The sequence below is a fragment of the Hylobates moloch genome, unplaced genomic scaffold, assembly GCF_009828535.3.
Source record: "Hylobates moloch isolate HMO894 unplaced genomic scaffold, HMol_V3 SCAFFOLD_17, whole genome shotgun sequence".
In the NCBI taxonomy this organism is placed as follows: domain Eukaryota; kingdom Metazoa; phylum Chordata; class Mammalia; order Primates; family Hylobatidae; genus Hylobates; species Hylobates moloch.
Genome location: NW_026652292.1, coordinates 42775259 through 42798770, shown reverse-complemented (window position 1 = coordinate 42798770; position 23512 = coordinate 42775259). Strand labels below are relative to the sequence as shown.

The window sequence follows — 23512 nt, the reverse complement described above, 5'->3', positions numbered from 1 at the left end:
CGCCACATCCAGCTAATTTTCGTAGTTTTAGTAGAGATGGAGTTTCATCATGTTGGCCAGGCTGGTCTCGTACTCCTGACCTCAGGTGATCCTCCTGCCTTGGCCTCCCAAAGTGCTGGGATACAGGCGTGAGTCACAGCACTAGGCCAAAACCCTTATCATGGTTACCCAGTGATAACCTTCTATGTATGGCTCTTTACTCCAACCAGTGTGCACTACTTGCTAATTCTCTCTATTTTCAGATTCGATCTCCTCTGAGCATGCTGTGTGCATTCCTGCCTCTGTGGGTTCCTTCTGCCTGACTGTGGATCTCCGAGTTGACACTCCCAACCCTAATCCTATCAAGTCTTCAAGCCCCATCCCGCATCTTAACTTTACTCCTTTCTCCATGAAGCTTTTACTGACTTCACAATCAGATCTGGGTTGGAATTCCAGATCTATTAAGGGACAGAGTGAGACCTTGAGGAAATTACCGTTCTCTCTGCCTTGCTTTTTCCTCGGTAAAACTGCAGTGATCTACCAAACTCATAGATTCTGAGAAATAAATAATGTGGATGAAGCGCTTTTACCATGCCTATAATAAGCACCCATAATAAGTGCTTAAAAAATAATAACCAATAAATTATTATTGACATTTAAAAAACGGCTCCTTTTAAATTCCTGGAAAATGGCTATTCCCCAAATTTTCATTTGGCCTCTTAAAAGTATAATCCCATGCTTTTTCTAGTTCCGGCTCTAACTCCCCCATTCATTCATCCAATTAATGGGCACCTTCTATGTGCCAGGCACTACTAAATGGAAATTTAGCGGTGAATCAAATAGACAATAACTACCATTCTTAAGGGGCTTACAATCTACTGGTTGATGCAAAATTAATGAGGTAAATAGGTAAAATATATCATGTGTTTGGTGATGATTAAGTGCCAGAAAGATCAATGAAGAAGGGAAAGGAAATGGAGTGTGCATGTGGAGGTGGTGCATTTGCAGTTTTAGACAGGATGGGCAGCAGAAGTCCCAGTGGGCACCGCCACCTGAAGGAAGACCTGAAAGAGGACCTGAAAGAGGTGAGGAGTGAGTAACGTGGCTAACTGGGGAAGAGAAGGCAAGTGAGTGTGCGGGCCCCGAGGAGGGAACGCCTGGTGAGAGAGCTGGAAGCAAAGGGGGCCAGCGCAGCTGAAGGGTGGGAGCACCAGAGAGAATATAGGAGACACGGTCAGAAAGGTAACGTGGGGTAACGTTGTCTTGTACCATACACCTACAGTTCTCTAAGCACTTCTCAAAGGCACTACGCCTGTGGTTACACCTTGGCAATGATGCTTTCAGTGACCAAGTGAACTTGCGGAATGCTGAGTAAAGCAAAGCTATCAAGCGGTTTGTTTAAAATAGAATCTGTAGAATTTTATTTATTTATTTTTATTTTATTTTTGAGATGGAGTCTCGCTCTGCTGCCGAGGCTGGGGTGCAGTGGCGCAATCTTGGCTCACTGCATCCTCTGCCTCCTGGGCTCAAGCAATTATCCTGCCTCAGCCTCCTGAGTAGCTGGGATTACAGGCATGCGCCACCACACCCGGCTAATTTTTGGATTTTTAGTAGAGATGGGGTTTTACCATGTTGGCCAGGCTGGCCTCGGACTCCTGACCTCAGGTGATCCGCCCGCCTCGGCCTACCAAAGTGCTGGGATTATAGGCATGAGCCACTGTGCCTGGCCTGTAAGAACTTTTAGATAACATTCTGTAGGACTAGTCTTCCGTGGACCACACTTTTGGGGGATGCTGCCACGGGATATCTGTATCTGCATCTACAAAGACATGTGTGCATGTGTGTCCATTTAACCCTCAGGTTTGATAGTTTCATATCAAATGTGTCCTCTTGACTTGGGCAGAGCTGGATGTTCCTTTCTCCCCTGGAAGGCAAAGATGTTATCTTCTTCATTTCGTATCTCTTACCGTGCTTTCCCTTGCTTCCAGCAGCCTGAAGGACAATCCTACAGGCACTGAGCTCTCACTCACCATCCTGTTCTCATATCTAAATGCCAGCTCTGCCTAGCAGAAATTAGAAACATCCCCAATGTGTGGTTTCAGCTTCAATATCACTTTCTCTCAAGTGTCATCTTGAATCCTTCCAGACAGCTGTGGTTCCTAGGTTTTTTACTCTCAGAACTCTGCAATTTTTTTTATAGCCTTTAGCACATTATACTTTATTAGCTTACAGATTTATTCATTAAATAAATCAGATGTAGCTTCAACAAATAAATTCTGTATTACCCATCAGATTGTAATGCCCAGAAGAGCACCTGGCCTGCCATAATGACGGATAACATTTGCTGACTGAATCAGTGAAAAATCCATGTGCTATTTCCTGACTGTCTTCATCCTGGCCCTTGCCTTGCCTCTCCTGGGCAACTGCTGCCCATACTCTGACATCATAAGATACTAGTAAATATATATATATATTTTAAAGTTAAATGAACTTGAATACATACGTAAGGCAAGAGGCTTGGTTCGCTATTCACCCCACAAATGCTGATCAAAAAGTGCAAAATTATTTTCAGGTTTTTGGGCCAGCCATCTGCAAGTGTGGTCCACACATTCTCCACCTCCGACCAGGCCAGTTCATCACCATACTAGATGCAATATGCACAAAAGATACTTCAGTCATGACTGCCTATTATAAAAACCAAACTTGTCATACCATGAAATATTAAAAAATGTTTTGTACAGATAGCTTTAATCGTTTCCACACTTTACAGGAACAATAATTTCTTTCAACAAATCTAAACATAAATATCATTAATCATATATGGTTTTAGTAAAAAAAATTCATATCTAATGAGTCTTTTTTAAAGAAAGGAATTTGTTTGGTTATCACAGGATTACGGAACCTCTTCACCTGTTTCTAACCACATCTACTCACTCAATAATTCTGTGCAGCAATTTTAAATACAAAACTCATTTTACCTTTGCTGTCATATACATCAGATTGTTCAAAACCATTGCAGTGGCTTGTGGAGATCCCCATCCTTCTCCCCGTAACCAGCGCCTACTAGTCACCATAAGTTCTCGGTCTTTTAAGGAATCATCTTCATCTTCATCATGTCGCCTTGCTGTGGGGAGAGGTTTTAAGTCCACCAGCTCGATGTTGTTCATCCATGGCAGCAGGTAGTGCAGCATCACCTGCCGCCCAGCAGGGTGAGCTGTCTGGATTCTCTGGCTTATCTCTGAAATTGAAAACAAGTCAAAGATAACTGATGTAATTTCGGCTTCCTCTGACCCGTAATTAATTCCAACAGATTTCAGAAGCCAGATTTTATTCATTTTACTCATTACACTTAACAATTACGAGTATTGTTTTTCCTTTTAGTGAATTTCACCTCAATGACATCATAAAATTAACAGCTAACATAAATCACATACATTTTATACAAAATACTTTTGGCAGTTAAAATAAATGTTTGTGCACTGTTGGTGGCATTGTAAAATGGTGCATACTTTCTGGGAAACAGTATGATGGTTCCTCAAAAAAATAAAAATAGAACTATCATATGATCCAGCAACCCCACTTCTGAGTATACATTCAAAAGAATTGAAAGCAGAAACTCAAACAAATATTTGTATATCCATGTTCATAACAGCACAATTCACAATAGCCAAGAGGTAGGTGGAAGCAACCTAAATGTCCATTGACAGATGAATGAATAAACCAAATGTACATACATATAGTGGAATATTATGCACTCTTAAAAAAGGGAAAAAAGGAAAGAAATCCTGTCATATGCCACAACAGGGCTGAAGCTGATGACATTATGTTACCTGAAATAAGCCAGTCACAAACAAAAATACTGTATGATTCCGCATATACGGAGTACCTAAAGCAGTCAAATCCATAGAAATACAAAGTAGAATTCTGATTACCAGAGCTTGGGGGCAGAGGGAAAAGGAGGATTGTTGTTTAGTGGGTATAGACTTTCAGTTCTGCAGGATGAAAAAGTTCTAGAGGTCTATTTCACAACAATGTGAATACACTAAACAATTCTGGAACTGAACTGTATACTTGAAAATGATTAAGATGGCAAATTTTATGCTTTTTTATCACAATGAACAAAAACATGTAATCAAAAGATAAAAGAACATCGTTATACACAGATTAACTTTAAATTGACCCATTAAGAACCTCACAAATTTTGGTTCTATATAGGGGAGATGCCTATGATGTGCCTGTTACTTTTACATTCAGATCCTTTAATGCTCATGACAAACCTGTGAGGTGGGTGGAGTCAGAGTAATTTGCTGAACAATTACCAAATGGCCAAGATTCAAACCACAAGGACAATTCCAAAGCCCATGAGCCTTTTATACATTGTTTAGTTTCCATAAATCACTATAAACAAGAATCTTCTTTCTCCTTTGCTCCTCTCTTTCCATGCCAGACCCTGTACTTACTTACTCATTAAGAGAAGTGTTTTAGAACTTGGCTCTGGAATTGCACAACCCTGGGTTTGAATCCCACAGATCTATCACATATAGATAGCCTGACCTAGGGCTAACTTATCAACCTCTCATCCTTGCTTTCTTATTCTGTAAAAAGAAAGTAACAAAACTGGCTGCCTCATGAAGTGATTGTGCAAAACCAGTATAATGCCAATGAAGCGCTCAGTCCTGGCATGCAATTATGCTCAACTTTAACCTTCCACAAAGATTCTACCAAGACATCAATTTTATTACTTCTGGTATAAAATAAAAGACATGGAGCTCAGAAAGTAGTTGAATGAAGAGATCCTGACTATGGAAGGAAGAGTCTGTCTGTGGGTGTAGGGGTCATGGTGGTGGTTTGACTTCTTGGAGGGAGATGAGATGATAGGAGGTGGGGGCCCGAGATGATACCCTAGTAACACTAACACTTAAGATATGGGGCTGGGTGTGGTGGCTGACGCCTGTAATCCTAGTATTTTCAGAGGCTGGGGTGGGAGGATCCCTTGGGCCAGGAGTTGGAGACCAGACTGGGTAACAGCCAGATCCCCTCTCTCCAAAAAAAAAAAAGCCAGGTGTGGTGCTCAGCTGCAGTCCCAGCTACTGGGGAGGTTGAGGGAGGATGATGATGGCTTTGTGGGGGGAAGGGAGGGAGAGAGGAAGAGGGAGGGAGGGAGGGATGCAGAGAGGGAGAGAGGGAGAGGGAGAGCGGGGGACCGGGGAGAGGGAGAGAGAGAGACTCTGTCTCAAAAATAAAAAAAAGAAAAAAAGGGACGGAAGGCAAGAATCTACCAAGAGACAGAAAAGGAATATTCAAGGGTAAAAGAAAAAGCAGGAAATATTAAGTTTTTGGAAATTAAGCGAGGTCAGAGCTTAAAGAAATATAAGATGGCTAACACCAATTGCTGTGGAAAGTAGCAAACAGACTGAAGACTATTAGCCAGTGACTAGACTGAGCACTTGGAAGGTACCTGGTGAGGCTACAGAAAGGAAATTGACACTAGTGGAGTGCGAAGGCCATCTGTGAAGATCTAAGGCATGCAGGAGGACTGAGAATATGGAATAGTGAGTATATACTCGAGGCAAGGCACAGGGGTGAGGAAGGGGTTAGGAGCAGGTGTGAAGGAGGGAAAGGATGTGAGGAGCAAGAGGCCTCAGAGCTGACAACATTTAAAGACCACCGCATTGAATCTGGAGAAAGAAGCGATCAGGGCCCTCAAATTTTGAAGTGGCAAAGTTTATGCTGATATCTGTATCTGTGCAGTAAAATTCTGAATGAATATTGTGTTTGTCTTGCCTTAGAAACAGTGAAAGTGAAAATGTAGGTTAGCTATGGAATTTGTCAGGTTAAGAGGCTATGTTTTGGTTTAGAATGAACTATCTTAAGCAAAGGAGTTAAAATTAGCTGATGCTAAGGACAAGAGTGTCTGAAGAGAGAACTGAAGGAAGAATGACAAGGTGGTGGAGGTGTGGGCATGGTCAACACCTGTACCAGCAGACATCCCAGGCGATGACATGATGTTCTGAACAGTTACATGATCTCTGAGACCCAGCTGGACTCCTCTGCTTTCTGTGCAAAAGCCTCTAGCAGCAGCTCAGCAGCCACAAAATCTGTGTTCACGGTGGCCGCTGTTTTGTGTTGATGACCACTCATATGCATCTTGGAAGGGCTGTCAGGGATGTGGGGGTTGGGAAAAAGGAAGGGGCATTGCTACCAACTACCCGGGCAAACCAAACAGGTCAACTGCTTTCAAGAACTAAATGTTATGAGAATTTAAGTTGTTGTTGTTGCTTTTTTCTCCCGCTCAGGTCAATTAGGGATGGGAAATAAACTATTTCTATTGCTAAAATAGGGTGCTGTGCAAAGATCCCAAGCCAGCTAAGTCCACTATCTCTTGAGCCCAAATGAAAGAAAGGACCCACAGCAGAACTCTGCAGTCTCCCAGATCCTAGTGTTGGTGCATGGCCAGTACTTAGACTGGAACAAGATCTTGATGTAGGCGACGAACAACATGTGGGAGACTAGAAAGAGTTTTGCTCGAGGCACTGTACCACTTGCTCCTATGGTTAGGGGTTTCACTCACGGAAAACTGCCTATAACTTTATCCCTGCCTATTTTTATTATTAAACATATGCCAATACACAAAATACAATGTATTCAAGAAGTTCTATGTCTACTAAGAAATACTTTTAAGTCACATATGAAAAGTCCTCCCTCTTGTATTTTTTTCTTTTTGATGGAGTAGGGAGCGAAGGCAAGATCAGGTATAAAACCCTATAAGGACGCCGTTGATAGAAAAACCTAAATATTGTGACATCAGAATTAAGAGTTTTATTGAAGAAAAAATATTTCCTATGTAAAGACATGCCTGGTTTTGATTTAACCTGTGATTTAATAAATTTTTGATTTTCTAAAAATTGTTTTTGAAGAAATGATTGACAAAGAGAAACTACTAACCAGTTCATTGATCATACCTGAGAATATGGCGAGAGTTAGCTCAGGATACGCCCTTGCTAGTTCCTCGGACAACTGATAATATGAAACAGAATAGAGATGTGGTAGAGGAGACAGCTGGCTGAGTACTCCATCTGTTCTCTGAACCTCCAATTTGTGAGCATAGCGAAACATCTTCGGTTCCAGAATCTATAGGAATGTGATTCCATCAACTTAGGTTAAGATTGTATGGGTTCTCTAAAGTTTAACTATAATTTTATAATTTTTAAAAAAACTCTTCTCCCCAGCTGAGTGGACTGGCTTATGCCTGTAATCTCAACACTTTGGAAGGCAGAGGTGGGAGGATCACTTGAGGCCAGGAGTTCGAGACTAGCCTGGCCAACACAGCAGGACCTCATCTCTACAAAAACATTAAAAAATTAGCCAGATGTGGTGGTGTGTGCCTGTGGTCCCAGCTACTCAGGAGGCTGAGGTTGGAGGATCACTTGAGCTCAGGAAGTAGAGGCTGCAGTGAGCCATGACTGTGCCACTGAACTCTAGCCTGGGTGACAGAGCGAGACCCTATCTCAAAAACAAAATGAAACAAAACAAACAAAAACCCTTTCTCACTAAAAGAATTTACATTCCTGTATTTAATGCCAATGATCCAGGTTAGTAACACAGTCTGAAAATAACTCCAGTAACTTAATATACAATTACTTGAAAAAGATTCACCACTTTTCTCGCACAAAAATATGGTAGTACAATATATGTATAAGTGAAAAAAAAGCCCTTCAAGGAGAACCTTTTGACATTACACTATTTAAAGAGCTGTACTGCTGAACTTTCCTCTTAATTAACAAAGGCATTAGGGTATAATTCCTAAGATGGATCTACTGGCATCAGAACCACTTCAGAGCCTTTGGAAAAAGCATCTACTTGAATCCTCTTCTTAGCCCTTGGTTAAGATGGAAGAATCTTGCCCTATTACGAATTAGTTAAGTATTGTATACTAATAATATATCCGTGTTTGGTAAGTTAACTTTCTAAGTTATTTCTCCTCAACCTAATAAAGAAAATTTACATGAGAATATGATAAAAAGAGCTAATTATTTTTCACATGGCTCTCCAAAAAAATTTGGACACACGTTGTTCTCATCTGCTGAACAGAAATACTTACATGGACACATATTTATAAGTACCTTCATACACATACACACACATGATCATAAATAATCCTTCTACAATACACTTAGGAATAGTTTGCATTATTTATAAATTTAAATATCTATATTATCTTTGTCTTATATTTCTAATAATAATTAAGCCTTGATACCATACTTCTTTACTATAAATAAAGCTAAATACTATTATCAGTATGCTTTAATAGCAAGACTAAGTTATTGGGCTTCATTAAATCCTGAGTAAAAAAATGTTTAAATTCACGTTTACAAACCTGTAAAAGTTGCATAGCAACTTCATAGATACTTCTAGAAGAATCAGCTGCTTTAAACAGTATCAGATTTAGAAGCATCACTGTGTCACACTGATAATCCCTAGGAATAAATTTTACATATTAAGTAAAACAATGTTTAGAGGCTTTTGCACCATTTAATAAATATGATATGCAAAGGGCAAGGCTTATAGGCACCTATCTTCTAAGCCTATGAGGGGACTTGGTTTTTTCAAGGCAATAGGTACAACAACAGATGCATGGTGGTAATTGTCCTTATTTTGGTTAAATTCCATTAGAGCACAGGTGTTCAACCTTTTGGCTTCCCTGGGCCACATTGGAAGAAGAATTGTCTTGTGCCACACATAAAATACACTAAAAACAGCTGATGAACTAAAAAAAAAAAAAAAAAAAAAAAAAAAATCCATGCATAATTTTTGTAATATCCACCACCACAGTTAAGCAAAAAAGTCCTCACATTCAAGGGGTTAGACACAGCTGCATTTGAGCTTAAGAAAAGAAAATACAGTCAACCCTCTGTGGATCAAAAATATGTGGGAAAGGCCAAGTGCGGCAGGTCATGCCTGAAATCCCAGCACTTTGGGAAGCCCAGGTGAGAGGCCAGGAGTTCAAGACCATCCTGGGCAACATACATAGTGAGACCTTGTCTCTACAAAGAATTTAAAAATTAGCCAGGCATGGTAGTGGGAGCCTACAGTCTTGGCTACTCGGGAGGTTGAGATGGGAGGATCACTTGAGCCTAGGAGTTTGAGGTTACAGTGAACTATGATCATGCCACTGCACTCCAGCCTGGGTGACAGCGAGACCATGTCTAAAAAAAAAAAAAGAAGTATACGGGAGGATTTGCATAGAGTAAATACAAATACTACAGCATTTTATATAGAAGGCTAGAACATCCATGGATTTTGAGATCTGAGAGGAGTCCTGGAACCAATCCCCCACAGATACTGAAGGACAACTAAACTGGTGTCTTCTTATTTTTGAATTCAAAAGAAAAACTTTTCTTTAGGAAAACAAAACAGAACAAAACAAAACAAAAAACCTGTATCTAAAGTACCTGTTCTGGAAAACATTAGCAATGGCTTTAAAGCAGCCGGCTGCCACCCTCCCGGAGCCCGTGTAGCAGCGGTCCACAGCCCAGTACATCAGGTTGCTCTGATCAGGGTTCAGCTCCAGTAACAACGTAATTGCTTCACAGCCCAGCTGGTGAACCTAGGTAAAGGTTGCGAAATTGCCCGAGAGAGAATGTTATATATTTTTTGTCTATTTCCCTGCAGTTCTTACTAAAGTAATATAGTGCATATATTCATTGTAATTAACAGAAAAATTCCATCTCCTTTTGTTCACCTCTCTCTCATTTTATTCAGCCGCAGAAAAAACCACACAGATGAATTGAATTTGGTCTCTCGCTTTTTACACGAGCCTCTCTAGTATGATTCTGTCTTCCAACAGAGCCCTGAAGGCAGTTAATGAATATGAATAGTGATTAAGTGCTTTCAGAAAAATGAGTCATTAACCCCTCCAATTATTTTTATCAAGCTTTTATTCTTGTTTTTGATAACCCAATGGAAAAATTGTTCTGAGGGGAAAAAATGTAAGTCCTATTTTAAATTGTGAAGTCTGTATATGTACAATATGAAAGTAAGGAAGGCAAAGTGTGGAGGGCAAGGAAGAATGATTAAATGGAAAGTGGTTAAAAAAAGTGAAATGAAACATAGCAAATAACATATTTTTCCCATGCAGCTCAATATGTTCTATGCTAGTATTTTATTTATTGACTTAGAACCCTGTTGAGAGACACACACCACTGTATTAATCCTATAATATTAAAAGGGAAATGAAAATTATTCAAATTAATGATACGTAAGAATCGGAACGTTTTTACATTATGAGATCCTATTTAACTTTATATCATATACTTTGCGCATATGATCCTAACCTATCTTATTTTTTAAAAAGACTTGTTTTTAGTGCAACATACATTGACGGCAAATAATACAATGACAACTTTATTATGAACCTTTAAGGAAATTGTCATAATTACCTTTTTGTCCAGAGAATCCAAAATGTTATCCAACCATTTGTACAAATAGCCATCTGATGAAAGTCCTACATTATCTGCAACAGGGCCACAACATAGTACAGCAGACATAGCCTTCAAATAATAATATTAGAATTACATTTAACAAATTTAAGAGGTTAAATGTTGGTTGCTTAATGAGAAGAGGCAAAATACTTATCTAGTCACAATACTTTAATCTTTTTCTTTACAAATTATTCTTTAAAACTGAGAAATTTATTATGAGTAAGTAAACATGATACCAAATTAGACATGGAGTTTGAACAGTACTGGAAGGGAAGATAAAAAGACCAAGAAAAAGTAATTAAGTGAGGAGAAAAAAGGCATTTCTTTCAAGTAATCCTAAGTTCTTTAAGATAATGGTGATCAACTGGCCATCAGAGAAATGCAAATCAAAACCACAGTGAGATACCATCTTACACCAGTTAGAATGGCCATCATTAAAAAATCAGGAAACAACAGGTGCTGGAGAGGATGTGGAGAAATAGGAACACTTTTACACTGTTGGTGGGACTGTAAACTAGTTCAACCATTGTGGAAGTCAGTGTGGCGATTCCTCAGGGATCTTGAACTAGAAATACCATTTGACCCAGCCATCCCATTACTGGGTATATACCCAAAGGACTATAAATCATGCTGCTATAAAGACACATGCACACGTATGTTTATTGCGGCACTATTCACAATAGCAAAGAGTTGGAACCAACCCAAATGTCCAACAACGATAGACTGGATTAAGAAAATGTGGCACATATACACCATGGAATACTATGCAGCCATAAAAAATGATGAGTTCGTGTCCTTTGTAGGGACATGGATGAAACTGGAAAACATCATTCTCAGTAAACTATCGCAAGGACAAAAAACCAAACACCGCATGTTCTCACTCATAGGTGGGAATTGAACAATGAGAACTCATGGACACAGGAAGGGGAACATCACACTCCGGGGACTGTTGTGGGGTGGGGGGAGGGGGGAGGGACAGCATTAGGAGATACACCTAATGCTAAAGGACGAGTTAATGGGTGCAGGAAATCAACATGGCACATGGATACATATGTAACAAACCTGCACATTGTCACATTGTGCACATGTACCCTAAAACCCTAAAGTATAATAAAAAAGAAAAAAAATAAAAAATAAAAAAAAAAAAAAAAAAAAAAAAAAAAAAAAAAAAAAAAAAAAAAAAGATAATGGTGATCAAATTTGAGTAGATTCTGGACTGTTTTTCATTGTATTTTATGTATTTAAATATAACTCATGGTATAACTTTTGAATACGGCGGAAAAACATATTCTAATACTCTCAGATCCTCTTTTTAATACTAGTGACTGAGAAACATAAAAATATTTAACTCTGCTCTTAAGAAAAAAGAAATCAGGTTTCTAAGTAAATACCTTTAATGCACAGTATTGATGTCTATTAATTTGCATATTTCTATCACTATATCTGTCCAAGGGCGTAAACATGATGCTAAAAGGACCTGCCCAGTGACTGAACAGCATAAACAGACTGTGACGAAGGCTCTGTTGAGGAAAAATACTTCTTCTCTGGTGCACTGCGAATAAAAAAAGATAGAAAACATTTATTTCCATTTCTTTCTGCTTTAACTTTTGTACCAACATGTTATTGAATGTGTGATAGTGTAAAAAAGAAAGCAAAAGTTTTCATTTTAAACTATCAAAAAACTCCACAGTAGCAGGGATCATTTATATATATGCAAATCACAGAAACAAAGTTGCAGTCTGTGTCACCCTGTGCCAGCATTACATGACATAGAGCATCTCTGCAAGCAGAAATTCCATGGCAGGCTCAATGGCACATGAAGGCTGGCACAGAGGTGGTGCCAGGAGTCCATTTCTCCCTGGGCTATCACTGGCTATATGGTGAGATTGGCCAAGATTTTAACACAGACGCACCTCTGTATCTTGGTTCACTGGTAAGTAAGGGCTTTGGATGAGATATGTGTTTTCAAACTTTGTATTTTTTTTTTTTTTTTTTTTTTTTTTTAGCAGGAAAGCTGCCTTTTCCTGCTAAAGGAAGCTTACATGTAATCTCAATATATAAAACAGAAAAAAGCGGAGTTGAGGCCTAGTGTCCAAACACATTCTGCTGTTTTCTGCTGATGGCACCAGAGAATATCAGGGCTTTGAGAAACAGCAAAGTTTGAAAACCACTGGTTTAAATGATCTCCAAGGATTTCTTTCCCCCGTTTTGAAATTCTGCTATATAATTTCTCTATATCGATCCTTCTTGAAGAAACTCAGCAGTATCACAATAAACCAATGTGGAAGTTGTAAAAAAGTGTTTAATAATAGACTAAACCACATCTTTATATTAGTGAGTTTCAGATCAGAAAATTTTGAAAAAAATATGCTCTTTTCCTTTGACAGTGTCATTTTCCTTTCAAAGATGAAAACAAGGCTCCTACAGTTGAAATTGGCATATGTAATTAAGTGCTTAATGACTCTGTTGTAAAATACAACCCATGTTCTTTAGGCATCCACTGTCTGTATATACTATTCAAAGTAACAATGTGACTTTAATTTTTCAAAGAGAAAAAGAAACATTTATACTGTATGCCAAAGGCTAGTCACATTACTTCTTACAGTTGTAAAGAATTTAACTTTTAAAAATGTAATTGTGTATATTAATCTTCCTGGTATCTAAACCAGTATCTGTCAATATAAAACCTACTCAGTAATTGGAACATATCTGGTAAATCAGTAACACGGTATCCTTCTTACATTTTGTATTTATGGCCTATACTCTTTTCCCATTATTCAAAAGTATCTTCTTAATTTTATTCTCAATTATCATTTGAAACACTGCACTCTGCTTATTGCATCTAAAACAAGGCTGTCTAAAGAGTTTATTCTATTGATTTCTCCAGGTTTTTGTGTCAGTATCCTGATTATTATTGAAATTCTATGCTGGGTTGCTTTTTTATTTCTAATCAGTGGCAATAATTCAAACGGAAAACAAACTCCAGTCATCCAGGTTATGCTGACATATTTTTCCAGTATGTTCATACGTTACTTTATCAACTTAGATTATTAAACCTCAAGGAAAGAAAAAATACTTAATACTCAATAATGCTTTAAGAAACTGAAAATAATACCTGGAACGTTCTGAATAATATTCGCCACTAAGGCACTAAAATGGCATCGTATATCCTTCAGTGTGTCAGAGTCTTTTTCATTTTCTGCTTCCAGGAGTTGTCTAGTTAAATCTACATACTCCAATAAAGTGTTGTTGAGAAAATGTGTTTCATTATCAAGGCCACCACTTGCACTGAAAATATTGAAGAAAACAAAAGATGAAGCAAATGTGACTTTATAATTTAAATAAAAAATTCTTAATACTCAAAATCAGAATAATACGTGTTAATTTTGCATGCTCATGGCAGCATACAACTTAATATATGAAAATTAAATGAATATGATTTTGCTTACTTTAATATGAAAATAGATGGTGCTTCTTAATCTAGGAACTGCTATTGCAATTTATATTATTCGACTCCATATCTAACTTAAATCAACTCAGTGCTAAATGTTGTTTCCTCTCTGTGAAACACACAGATTTCTATAAAGAGACAGGAGGCATATGAAATGGGGAGGATCAGTTTAGAAAAGTAGAAAGAGAAAAGACTAGTTCTATTTATTCACAGCTGCCATGTCTATTCACATTGTGCCTTCAGCATAATCAAATATCTATTAGTCACTTATTCTCAGTAAGATTCTGGGATAGGCATTATCAGGGATGCAAAAATCTAAGAGAATTCTGGTAAGAATAGGGTAGAGTACTGTGTTTTAAACCTCTTTCTATACCTATGAAATTGCCTTTAAGAATATCTGCAACACGCTGGGCCTGGTGGCTCACACCTATAATGCCAGCACTTTGGGAAGCCAAGGTGGGTGGATCACTGAGTCCAAGAGATTGACACCAGCCTGTGCAACATGGTGAAACCCCGTCTCTACAAAAAATACAAAAATTTGCCGGGCATGGTGGTGCACGCCTGTAGTCCCAGCTACTCGGGAGGCTAAAGTGGGAGGATTGTTTGAGCCTGGGAGACCTGTGATCTAGTCACTGCATTCCTGCCTTGGTGACAGAGCAAGAGCCTGTCTCAAGGAAGAAAGATGTATCTGCAATGAGGTTTTCTTTGAGGCAAGGGATCTATGTCTGTGCCTGGAAACCACTGACTGACTGATAGGGGAGTATTTGGTTAGAGTCAGAAGTCCTGGATTCCTGTCTTGTTTCACCAATCATTAAGCATATATCCAGTATCTACCTCAGTGTTTTAGTAAGGATGTAAATGAACTGCTATATATGAAAAGGCCTAGTAAACAATAAGTGCTATATAAATGATTAGCTATTACATATGCATTTATTTAGGTCAGCTTTTTCTTATTATGTTTGAAAAGTACTTCTAATATATATTATTTTAAAGGTAATTTTTTTTAACTAGTTATGAGTAACTTCAGAATAAATACCCTAAACCCATGAAAACAAGAGTTGGGAGTTGCAATGATACTACAGTATATTAACTATATCAGTCTACAACAATAAATACGTATTGAATGAATCCATATATGACCTTTATTCCTTAAATAAGTGTTTCTCAGGTGTTTTTCAAATTTTTTCCTTTATTCTTTAAATGAGTGTTTTTCAAGCTCTGGATTATGACCTATTAGTGGATAGGAAACTGATTTAGTGGACTACAACCTGTACCAGAATAAAATCTTCAATAATCTAACAAATATTCATTATCTCCTATGTGTCAGGCACATGAAATCCACTAGGTGAACAAAACAAAGCTCCCTGTCTTCTTGGCATTCAGCATTCATTTTTTTCCTTAGCCATGGAAATTTAAAAATCCAGAATAGCAATAACTTTCTATTAATAACTCTTTTAAAAATACTTCAAAACAAAATACACAACTGGGTTCAAAAATCATTATTGCTTAATAGTCATATAGTTTTTGGTAATTTTAAATACAGAAATATTTTGCGGTCCCCAAAATAGAACCATTCAAAGATTGTTCTACTAATGCTACAATTAAAGCAACCAAAAAAGATTCAGATGTGTATCAGGTTGTTAATTTTTTGCATCAAGCCCGCAAGTTTCAATTTTACTTTTCCTAACTTTAACTCTTATTTTTTGTGGAGGAAAGAAAAGAGAATAGTATTTCTTTTTTGAGACGGAGTTTCGCTCTTCTCACCCAGGCTGGAGTGCAATGGCACTATCTTGGCTCACAGCAACCTCCACCTCCTGGGTTCGAGCGATTCTCCTGCCTCAGCCTCCTGAGTAGCTGAGACTACAGGCACGCATCACCATGCCCAGCTAATGTTTGTAATTTTGGTAGAGACGGGGTTTCGCCATGTTGGCCAGGATAGTCTTGAACTCCTGACCTCAGGTGATCCACCCTCCTCGGCCTCCCAAAGTGCTGGGATTACGGGTGTGAGCCACTGCACCAGCCAGTATTTCTTTTTTTTATTTGCTTTTTATTAGGAAAGAAAAGTAAATCAATGGTTTAAATACTCTGATTAAAAATCTATTTTGAAAGTATTTGTCAAAAGCATTCAATGCTATATATGAAAGGTGTTAGGTAAAATAAATACTTGGGAGAAATGCTAAAGGAATAATGCTGTGCAGTTATCATAGTTACTATACTTGTTGGATTATTAATACTTCTTTTTTTCCTTTTTGTTTCAAGACAGAGTCTCGCTCTTTTCCCAGGCTGCAGTGCAGTGGCATGGTCAAGGCTCACTGCAACCTCAATGTCCTGGGCTCAGGTGATCCTTCCACCTCAGCCTTCCAGGTAGCTGGGACTACTGGTGTCTGCCACTAGTCCTGGCTGATTGTTTGCGTTTTTTTATAGAGATGGGATTTTGCTATGTTGCCTAAGCTGGTCTCCAACCCCTGGGCTCAAGTGATCCACCCATCTCAGCCTCCCAAAATGCTGGGATTACAGGCGTGAGCCACTGCACCTGGTCCATTTTTTTTTCCTTAAGATATCTTTTCAGTGACCTTTTTTGGATATGGTCAGATCTATTATTTCTCTCCTTCAATGGTCAGGTAACACCATTATCCTCCTAAGGAAATAGTTACTTTTCAACATTCAGCTGATGGAATTTTCCTCAAGGGGCTGGGCTTAGTGTGAAGATGCCTTTACTGCGGCAGTATCTCCAGGTTTCATGGTTTCATCTTTGAATGGTGGAAAACAGTTATGAATTATAGTTGTAGATCTCATAATTTTTCCTGGCAGGATAGATAACAAGCTCATTCGAATAAATTTGTAAGCCTTACAGTGTTTAGCCTGTGAATATATTATTTTTTCAAGCTTAGAAGACAAACATCTTTAAAATGAGGTAAGAAATAGGAAAACCTGTGAAGAAAAAGCTACCACTGTCCACTTGCCAAGATAACTAGGTTCCAACAAATATCAAAATCATAGGAACATCATATCCATTTTTTGCCAGAAGCAATCCAATTCTGGTGGTAGATTTTTCAATACATTTTTAGCTATTGGTCAGTGTATCGAATGCATACTTATTTGTTAAATAATTTTCATAGTGATACATACAGGTTTTCTTGTTGCAGTGGTGCTTTTCTGTTTTTATACATTTCATGAGTGAAAAGAGATTACGTTCTCTAGGATCCTTCCAATGTTTTAACAATCTGAATCCAATACTGACCTGTGACTAATGACACCAGCATCTGCCAGCAGTTCAAATATTCGTACCAGTTGTACTCGTAAAATGTCTCGACGCCTGCGCCGTTTCATATTCTATTCCAAAGATACAAACATATTAATTAAAATCTTGCTGGTGTAACTTGGAAAGAATAATGTGACTGTCTCAGAGAGAGGTTCTGGGCTCACTGAAGTTATTTTGCTTGTACAATGTAGACTGTGGGTACTCTGGTAGCTACTGCCTCAAAGAGGTATGGGTGAACAGTTTGAAATGAATGAGTCAAATAAAGTCACATGACATCTTACATAGTGACAACCCCTGTGTGTCAGGGGAAGTAAAATACTACATTTTTAGGTTATTTGCTAATCAGACAGCTTTGGAATTGAAGCAATGAGTAAACTGTTATCATGGAATAATAAGGAATCCCTAATACCCTCCCAAAAATATGACAGAAGTATAGGGAAAACAATCCTAAAAAGGACTTAAGATTTTGCTCATGCCACAGTTTTCTACATAACAATTAATTTTGGCACAAAAAATATAAGCAAATACAAGAAAAATTCCTTTACTCATTATGATATAAATAAGTATGTTTGTATTACTAGGTCCAAAGAACTAGAATAATGCCTAGAATAATAGCTGTAACATTTCAACTTGATTCTGTTTCTAGCAGAAAGTCACGTAAGAGATACCGATCACCTATATCACCTTCTACTATAGCTCATTATTTCATTTGTGATGTAATTTTCATATTACAGAGCAATTAATTTACTAGTCTTTCACTTTCTTGTCCATGACCCAATTTTTCTGCCTTCCAGCTGCATGATAATTTACTAATGACTAATCAATTACATCTACTTTTCTCTCGGCTCTTTCTAAAGTTGACAGCAATTCATTTGAAACAGGATGATTTCTTATCAGTCTTTGAAGATTTCTGCAACTGGTTTTTGCAGTTTGGTTGGCCTGTTTTCATTTTGTCTTCACAGAAACAGTGTGAGTCTAAAGCTCTCCAACTATAACTCACATTCAAGGCACATCACTGCATGTGTTTAATAGCATTCCTTCTGAAATTCAGAAGAATACTGCTATTTCGTTTTGTTTCAATCTCACGTTTCTCTAACAAGTCATCCAGCACTATAAGCAAACTGATCATTCTGAAACAAAAATCAAATCAATGACAAAATAGGAATACTATCATGACCCTCCAGTGCTGAATTAAAGGAGAGTGAGGAATTGCAGATGATGTTTCAAAGTCCCTAAACTGCAGGGATTATCACCATCTCCCTCTCCTGCTTAAATTCCTCAGGGCATCCCCAACATTAACAGCACTGATTCCCAAACAATGTTCTACAGCAGACTCATCTAAGATGCTTTACAAAAACAGACGTGTGGACCCTATTCCAGGGATTCTCATTCAATAGGCCCAGGAGTCTAAAATTTTTAGCAAGCTCCCCAGGTAATTCTCAGATGCCACAGGCATAGGAACTACTGGTCTACTGGTTAATGCTAAAGCTAGTCGTTTTTCATGAGATATTTCTCATCTTGCTATCCAGCCTAATATTCAATCACTTCCCCCATAATATAATTATACAGAAAAATTTGCAATTTCAAAATTCTTTGTAAAGTTTGCAAATGCTGTTCTTTGCCTAGAATACCTTTCCCTTGTTTGTCCACTGGGGAACGTGCTTCAAAATTCATCTCAAATATCAGCACTTCATCTATAATGCCTTCCTTATTCTGCAACCAGAGTCCCAGGCTTTCTTCTCCATAGTTCTTAGAATCCCTTCTCTATGATTTTATTTGAGTGCATAATAAATTGTTAGAATTAAGGTTTTCATAAACCATCTGTCCCACTGGACCTATAGTTTCTGAAAGTTGCTCAGAACCTGTAGATTTGGGAATCTAGGCTCAGTCTTGTGAAACTACAGCCCATGGGCCAAATCTGGCCCACTGCTACCTGTCGCTGCAAATTTTTTACTGTTTTACTGGCAAACAGCCACACTCCTTTTTTTATGTAGTCTACGAATGCTTTCATGCTACAAAGGCAGGGCTGAGTAGAGACAGTATGGCCTGTAAAGCCGAAAATATTTACCATCCAGTCCTTTGCAGAAAAAGTTTGCCAACTCCAATCTAGACCCTATTTTCTGCCCTCACTTAAGTTAAAGCAATTTTTCATCCGTTTTACATAATGGGTTTCTGCATAAGATCTTCTGGGGGGAGGGGAAGTGTCTGCATCTTAAAAAGAAGAATACACTAGGTAGTCTTCTTAATTTCTAACTTTTGATATAATATGTAAATATGGCAGAAAAATGAATGTTCACTAATACAAGGCTGCAGAACACAGCTCACCTCTGGCCTTCTTTCGAGTGCTTCTTTAATTATGGGATGTAATTCCTCTATTAGTTCCCTGGAAGAAAAATGGTACATATTCTATTAATAGCTACACAGATATAATCTGACACATGTAAATATGTAAAAACATGATGTAAACTGACAAGTGTTAATTCAAATCCTACTGTTTTAAACACAATGTCTATTGTTTTATTTTGTTTATAAAATAACACATTATATTATAGACTATTTGGAAACCAGAAAAAAAATGGTATAGGCCCCTTATTTTAATTTATAGAGGGAATACTACCAATATTTTTATTCAATCAGTTTGCAATCCACATACGTTTTACTTAGTTGAAACTGTTTTATATAAAATGGTATCCTTTTTTATTTTTTGAGATGGAGTTTTGCTCTTGTTGTCCAGGCTGGAGTGCAATGGTGTGATCTCGGCTCACTGCAACTTAGGCCTCCCGGATTCAAGTGATTCTCCTGCCTCAGCCTCCTGAGTAGCTGGGATTACAGGCATGCACCACTATGCCTGGCTAATTTTTTGTATTTTTAGTAGAAATGGGGTTTCTCTATGTTGGTCAGGCTGGTCTCAAACTCCCAACCTCAGGCGATTTGCCTGCCTCAGCCTCCCAAAGTGCTGGGATTACAGGTGTGAGCCACCGCGCCCAGCCTATTTTTCTTTTCTTACACTAACATAGTTAATTTTATATGCCAATAATTAGTTCATGATATTCGAACATAGGGTGGGGTACCATAATTTTCCTAGACATTTTCATTTATTAATGAATCATTTTATTTTATCTAATTTTCTCTTACTAAAAATATTGCCTCTGTGAACAACTTTGTACATTTTTCACTGTTTTCATTTCTATCTCCTTAGGATTAATTTTACAAATTAAATTAATGGGTCAAAGGATATGAACTTAGTATAAAAATGATAAATTTCTCTTTATTTATATTTTGATTTTAAATTGAAAATGTGCTTATTTTAAGATTGGGAAAATCTGAAAAAACACAAGAAGAAAAAAATCATCCACAATTTAATTATGTATCGAAAACTGCTGACCTTTAAAAGTGCCTCTGAATTGTTTCTAATTATGAGAATTTAATTATTTTAAGTTGAGATCACTTTTACATCCTATTTTTTTCAATTAGCAGAAGTGTCTTTATCTGTCATAAAATCTTTTTCCAAAACTTCATATATAAGAAATGCTATCCCATACCTATAGATATATTAACAATTTATTAACCTATTCTTTTTCATTTATTTTTATTTAAATGTTCCTCTCTATGGAAATCTGTAGCAAATGGCAGAAGATTTATACAATCTGAAGCGAAACCAGAGTATTAACCTATTCCGTGGTTGTACAGGTTATCTTGGAGACAAAACATCAGATACCATTCTCATATTAATCGAGGAAATTCTCAAAAGAATAAATTCTGTGCCCAAGAGACAACAAGGCAGAACTTCAGGCAAAACTGAAGAATTTGCTTCATTAATATAAAAAAAATCACAAACGATATCAAACATCTATGTAAATACTTTTTGAAAGATACCCTAATTCTCTTGGATAAGAAGGGGGAAAACTGGAGTTTTAACTACTAGACCAAGATTACACATTAAAAGAATGACTACATAAATAAATACAGTAGGAAAATATTAAATATTTATATGGCATTTCATTATTTCTAGAACATACAGGTAAGTTTTAATCTGCTCAATCAAAATGAGGAAATAAAACTTCCAATAAACGTTAATGTTTGGATTTTAATGTTAATCCATGTTAAATATTACATGGCTAGTTAATTGGTGAAAGTCAGGCCTGGTATGTGACCATCCCAAAAAGCACTCTGCTTGACCCTACCACACCTTCTAAGGACCCTACCACACCTTCTAAGTAGCACATTTATTCTTTTAGGACATAGAAGAAATGTATGAACATAGTTACCTAAAAGCTCCTGGGTTGGTCCTGCCAAGACCTAGAACAAGGGATTCTGTGATTTCCATGCTCTCAGAGCGCATCATTGGAACTATGTGCTTAAACAAGGATGAAGGGGATGGGATGCCAATAATCTGGAACAAAAATATTGTATTTATAACAGCCACTAATGATACTATGTCCAATTAGATAATCTGAGATTTCAGGAGTCTTAGGTCAAGGATAAATGGACAGGTGAAACTTTACTATGAATGACACCTCAAATTTCACCTGTGGTGTACATAACTTAAAACGTTAAATAACTTGTCCAATGGCTTAATGCAAGTTCATTAACAGAACTTGGGGCTCCTAATTTCTTACAGACACTCATGATCATATAATAGGCTGACTCCCTTCATCAGATACTCTGTACCTTTTGATCCATGAACATGAAGAAAACAAAATGACTTCTAAAATAGTCATCAGTGTTAAAGTCATACACACTGGTCTTAACTTTTGTCATTTTCATGAAAACTAAACCACTGCTCTTATCAAAGTACCCTTTAGATCACTACATGATTTAAGGAAATTCTAGAAAGGCATTTAATTATTTAAATGATTCCTTTTGGGTTCTGAGAAGTGTGAGAACTATAAAAACTGGAATATGGGAAAATAGGTATGACAATTTCTTTAAAAATATTGAGTATGATAAACTGAATGAGCATGGGTCTTTCTTTCCAATGGAAACCTATGTACATATTATTGATTCCAACTAGGAATCCATAAAAACAATGATGGGCTTTCTTGAGGTATTTTCCTTTTTGCAAGTAAGTAATACACTTTCAACTGAGTTACTTTATTGTCCATAAAGAGAAATTTTAAAATCTTAATTTTATGGGGCCATTCAGATTTCATACATCCGACAGTGGATCTGAGAAACTTACTTTAGAATCAATGCTATAGCCGCTATCTGGGGTAGACGCCAGCGTCTCAGGAGGAGAACATCTCACAGAACCTGCAGATGTGGAAGATGACGACGTTGCTGCACTGCAGCAAAGGATCAGATAGTTTCTCCACAGGCCGATGTATGAGTCACTGCTTGTGGTGGTATTTACTTTCTTAGCATTGATGGGGCTACTAAGGAAAAAAAAAGAAAAATAGGCAGATATGAATAACGCAACACGTTTTTAAAAGTTTATTTTAACTAATGCTAAATTTCTTTCTTTTTTTTTTTTGAGACAGAGTGTCACTCTGTCACCCAGGCCGGAGTGCAAGTGGCACAATCTTGGCTCACTGCAACCTCCACCTCTCAGGCTCAAGTGATCCTGCCTCTCAGCCTCCAGAGTAGCTAGGACTACAGGTGTGTGCCATCACACCCAACAAATGTTTTGTATTTTTGGTAGAGATGAGGTTTCGACATGTTGCCCAGGATGGTCTCTAACTCCTGAGCTCAGATGATCTACCTGCCTCGGCCTTCCAAAGTGCTGGGATTACAGGGGTGAGCCACCATGCCTGGCCTAATGCTAATTAGAGAGATGGTTAGCATAAGGTTTTTATTACTAGTACTATTTTTGTGGACTGATATCAATGAACAAAGTACTGGATTAAAAATTAAAATGTTACCAGATCATTTTAACATTATTATTTCTGTGATAAAAGTTAATATTTTATTGGGCCATATTTTATAACTTACTATGCATACTAAATGTAGAAAGAAAATAAAATCAAAATCACCTTTAATCCCACATGAAAATAAACACTGCATATTCTATATATCTTTAATTCATATGCATGAACCATAAGTGCATGAATACATCTCTTTTAATTTATACAAATTAAATGTTTATTTTATTTTGTATCTACTTTTTAGACTTATGTATTTTTCACCTATGTAAATTAATATACTTCTGTGACATTATTTTGATTAACTGTATGCTATATCAATATAAAGTATCATATTTTATATAACCAAAGTTTTGTTGTTTGACATTTTAGCTAATAGGAATTTTTCCCTATTATACACAATACTATACATTTGTATATATGGTTAATTATTTTCTTAGGTAATTCTTGAAAATGAAGTCACAGAGTCAAAGAAGAT

At 37.3% G+C, this 23512-nt stretch overlaps 1 protein-coding gene across 1 annotated transcript in view; it reads right to left on the bottom strand.

The window, feature by feature from the left end:
• FRYL (FRY like transcription coactivator) overlaps nt 1–23512 on the bottom strand; it is a 219195-nt gene that overhangs the window by 58718 nt on the left and 136965 nt on the right. Inside the window, exons 23-34 of the mRNA XM_058430216.1 lie at nt 22356–22548; nt 21442–21566; nt 19499–19556; nt 17153–17244; nt 13576–13748; nt 11852–12012; nt 10419–10529; nt 9432–9586; nt 8357–8456; nt 6942–7110; nt 2958–3217; nt 2483–2623 (exon numbers count right to left, since the gene is read on the bottom strand). Of these exons, the coding sequence (XP_058286199.1) occupies nt 2483–2623; nt 2958–3217; nt 6942–7110; nt 8357–8456; nt 9432–9586; nt 10419–10529; nt 11852–12012; nt 13576–13748; nt 17153–17244; nt 19499–19556; nt 21442–21566; nt 22356–22548 (1738 nt within the window). The remainder of the gene's footprint in view (nt 1–2482; nt 2624–2957; nt 3218–6941; nt 7111–8356; nt 8457–9431; nt 9587–10418; nt 10530–11851; nt 12013–13575; nt 13749–17152; nt 17245–19498; nt 19557–21441; nt 21567–22355; nt 22549–23512) is intronic.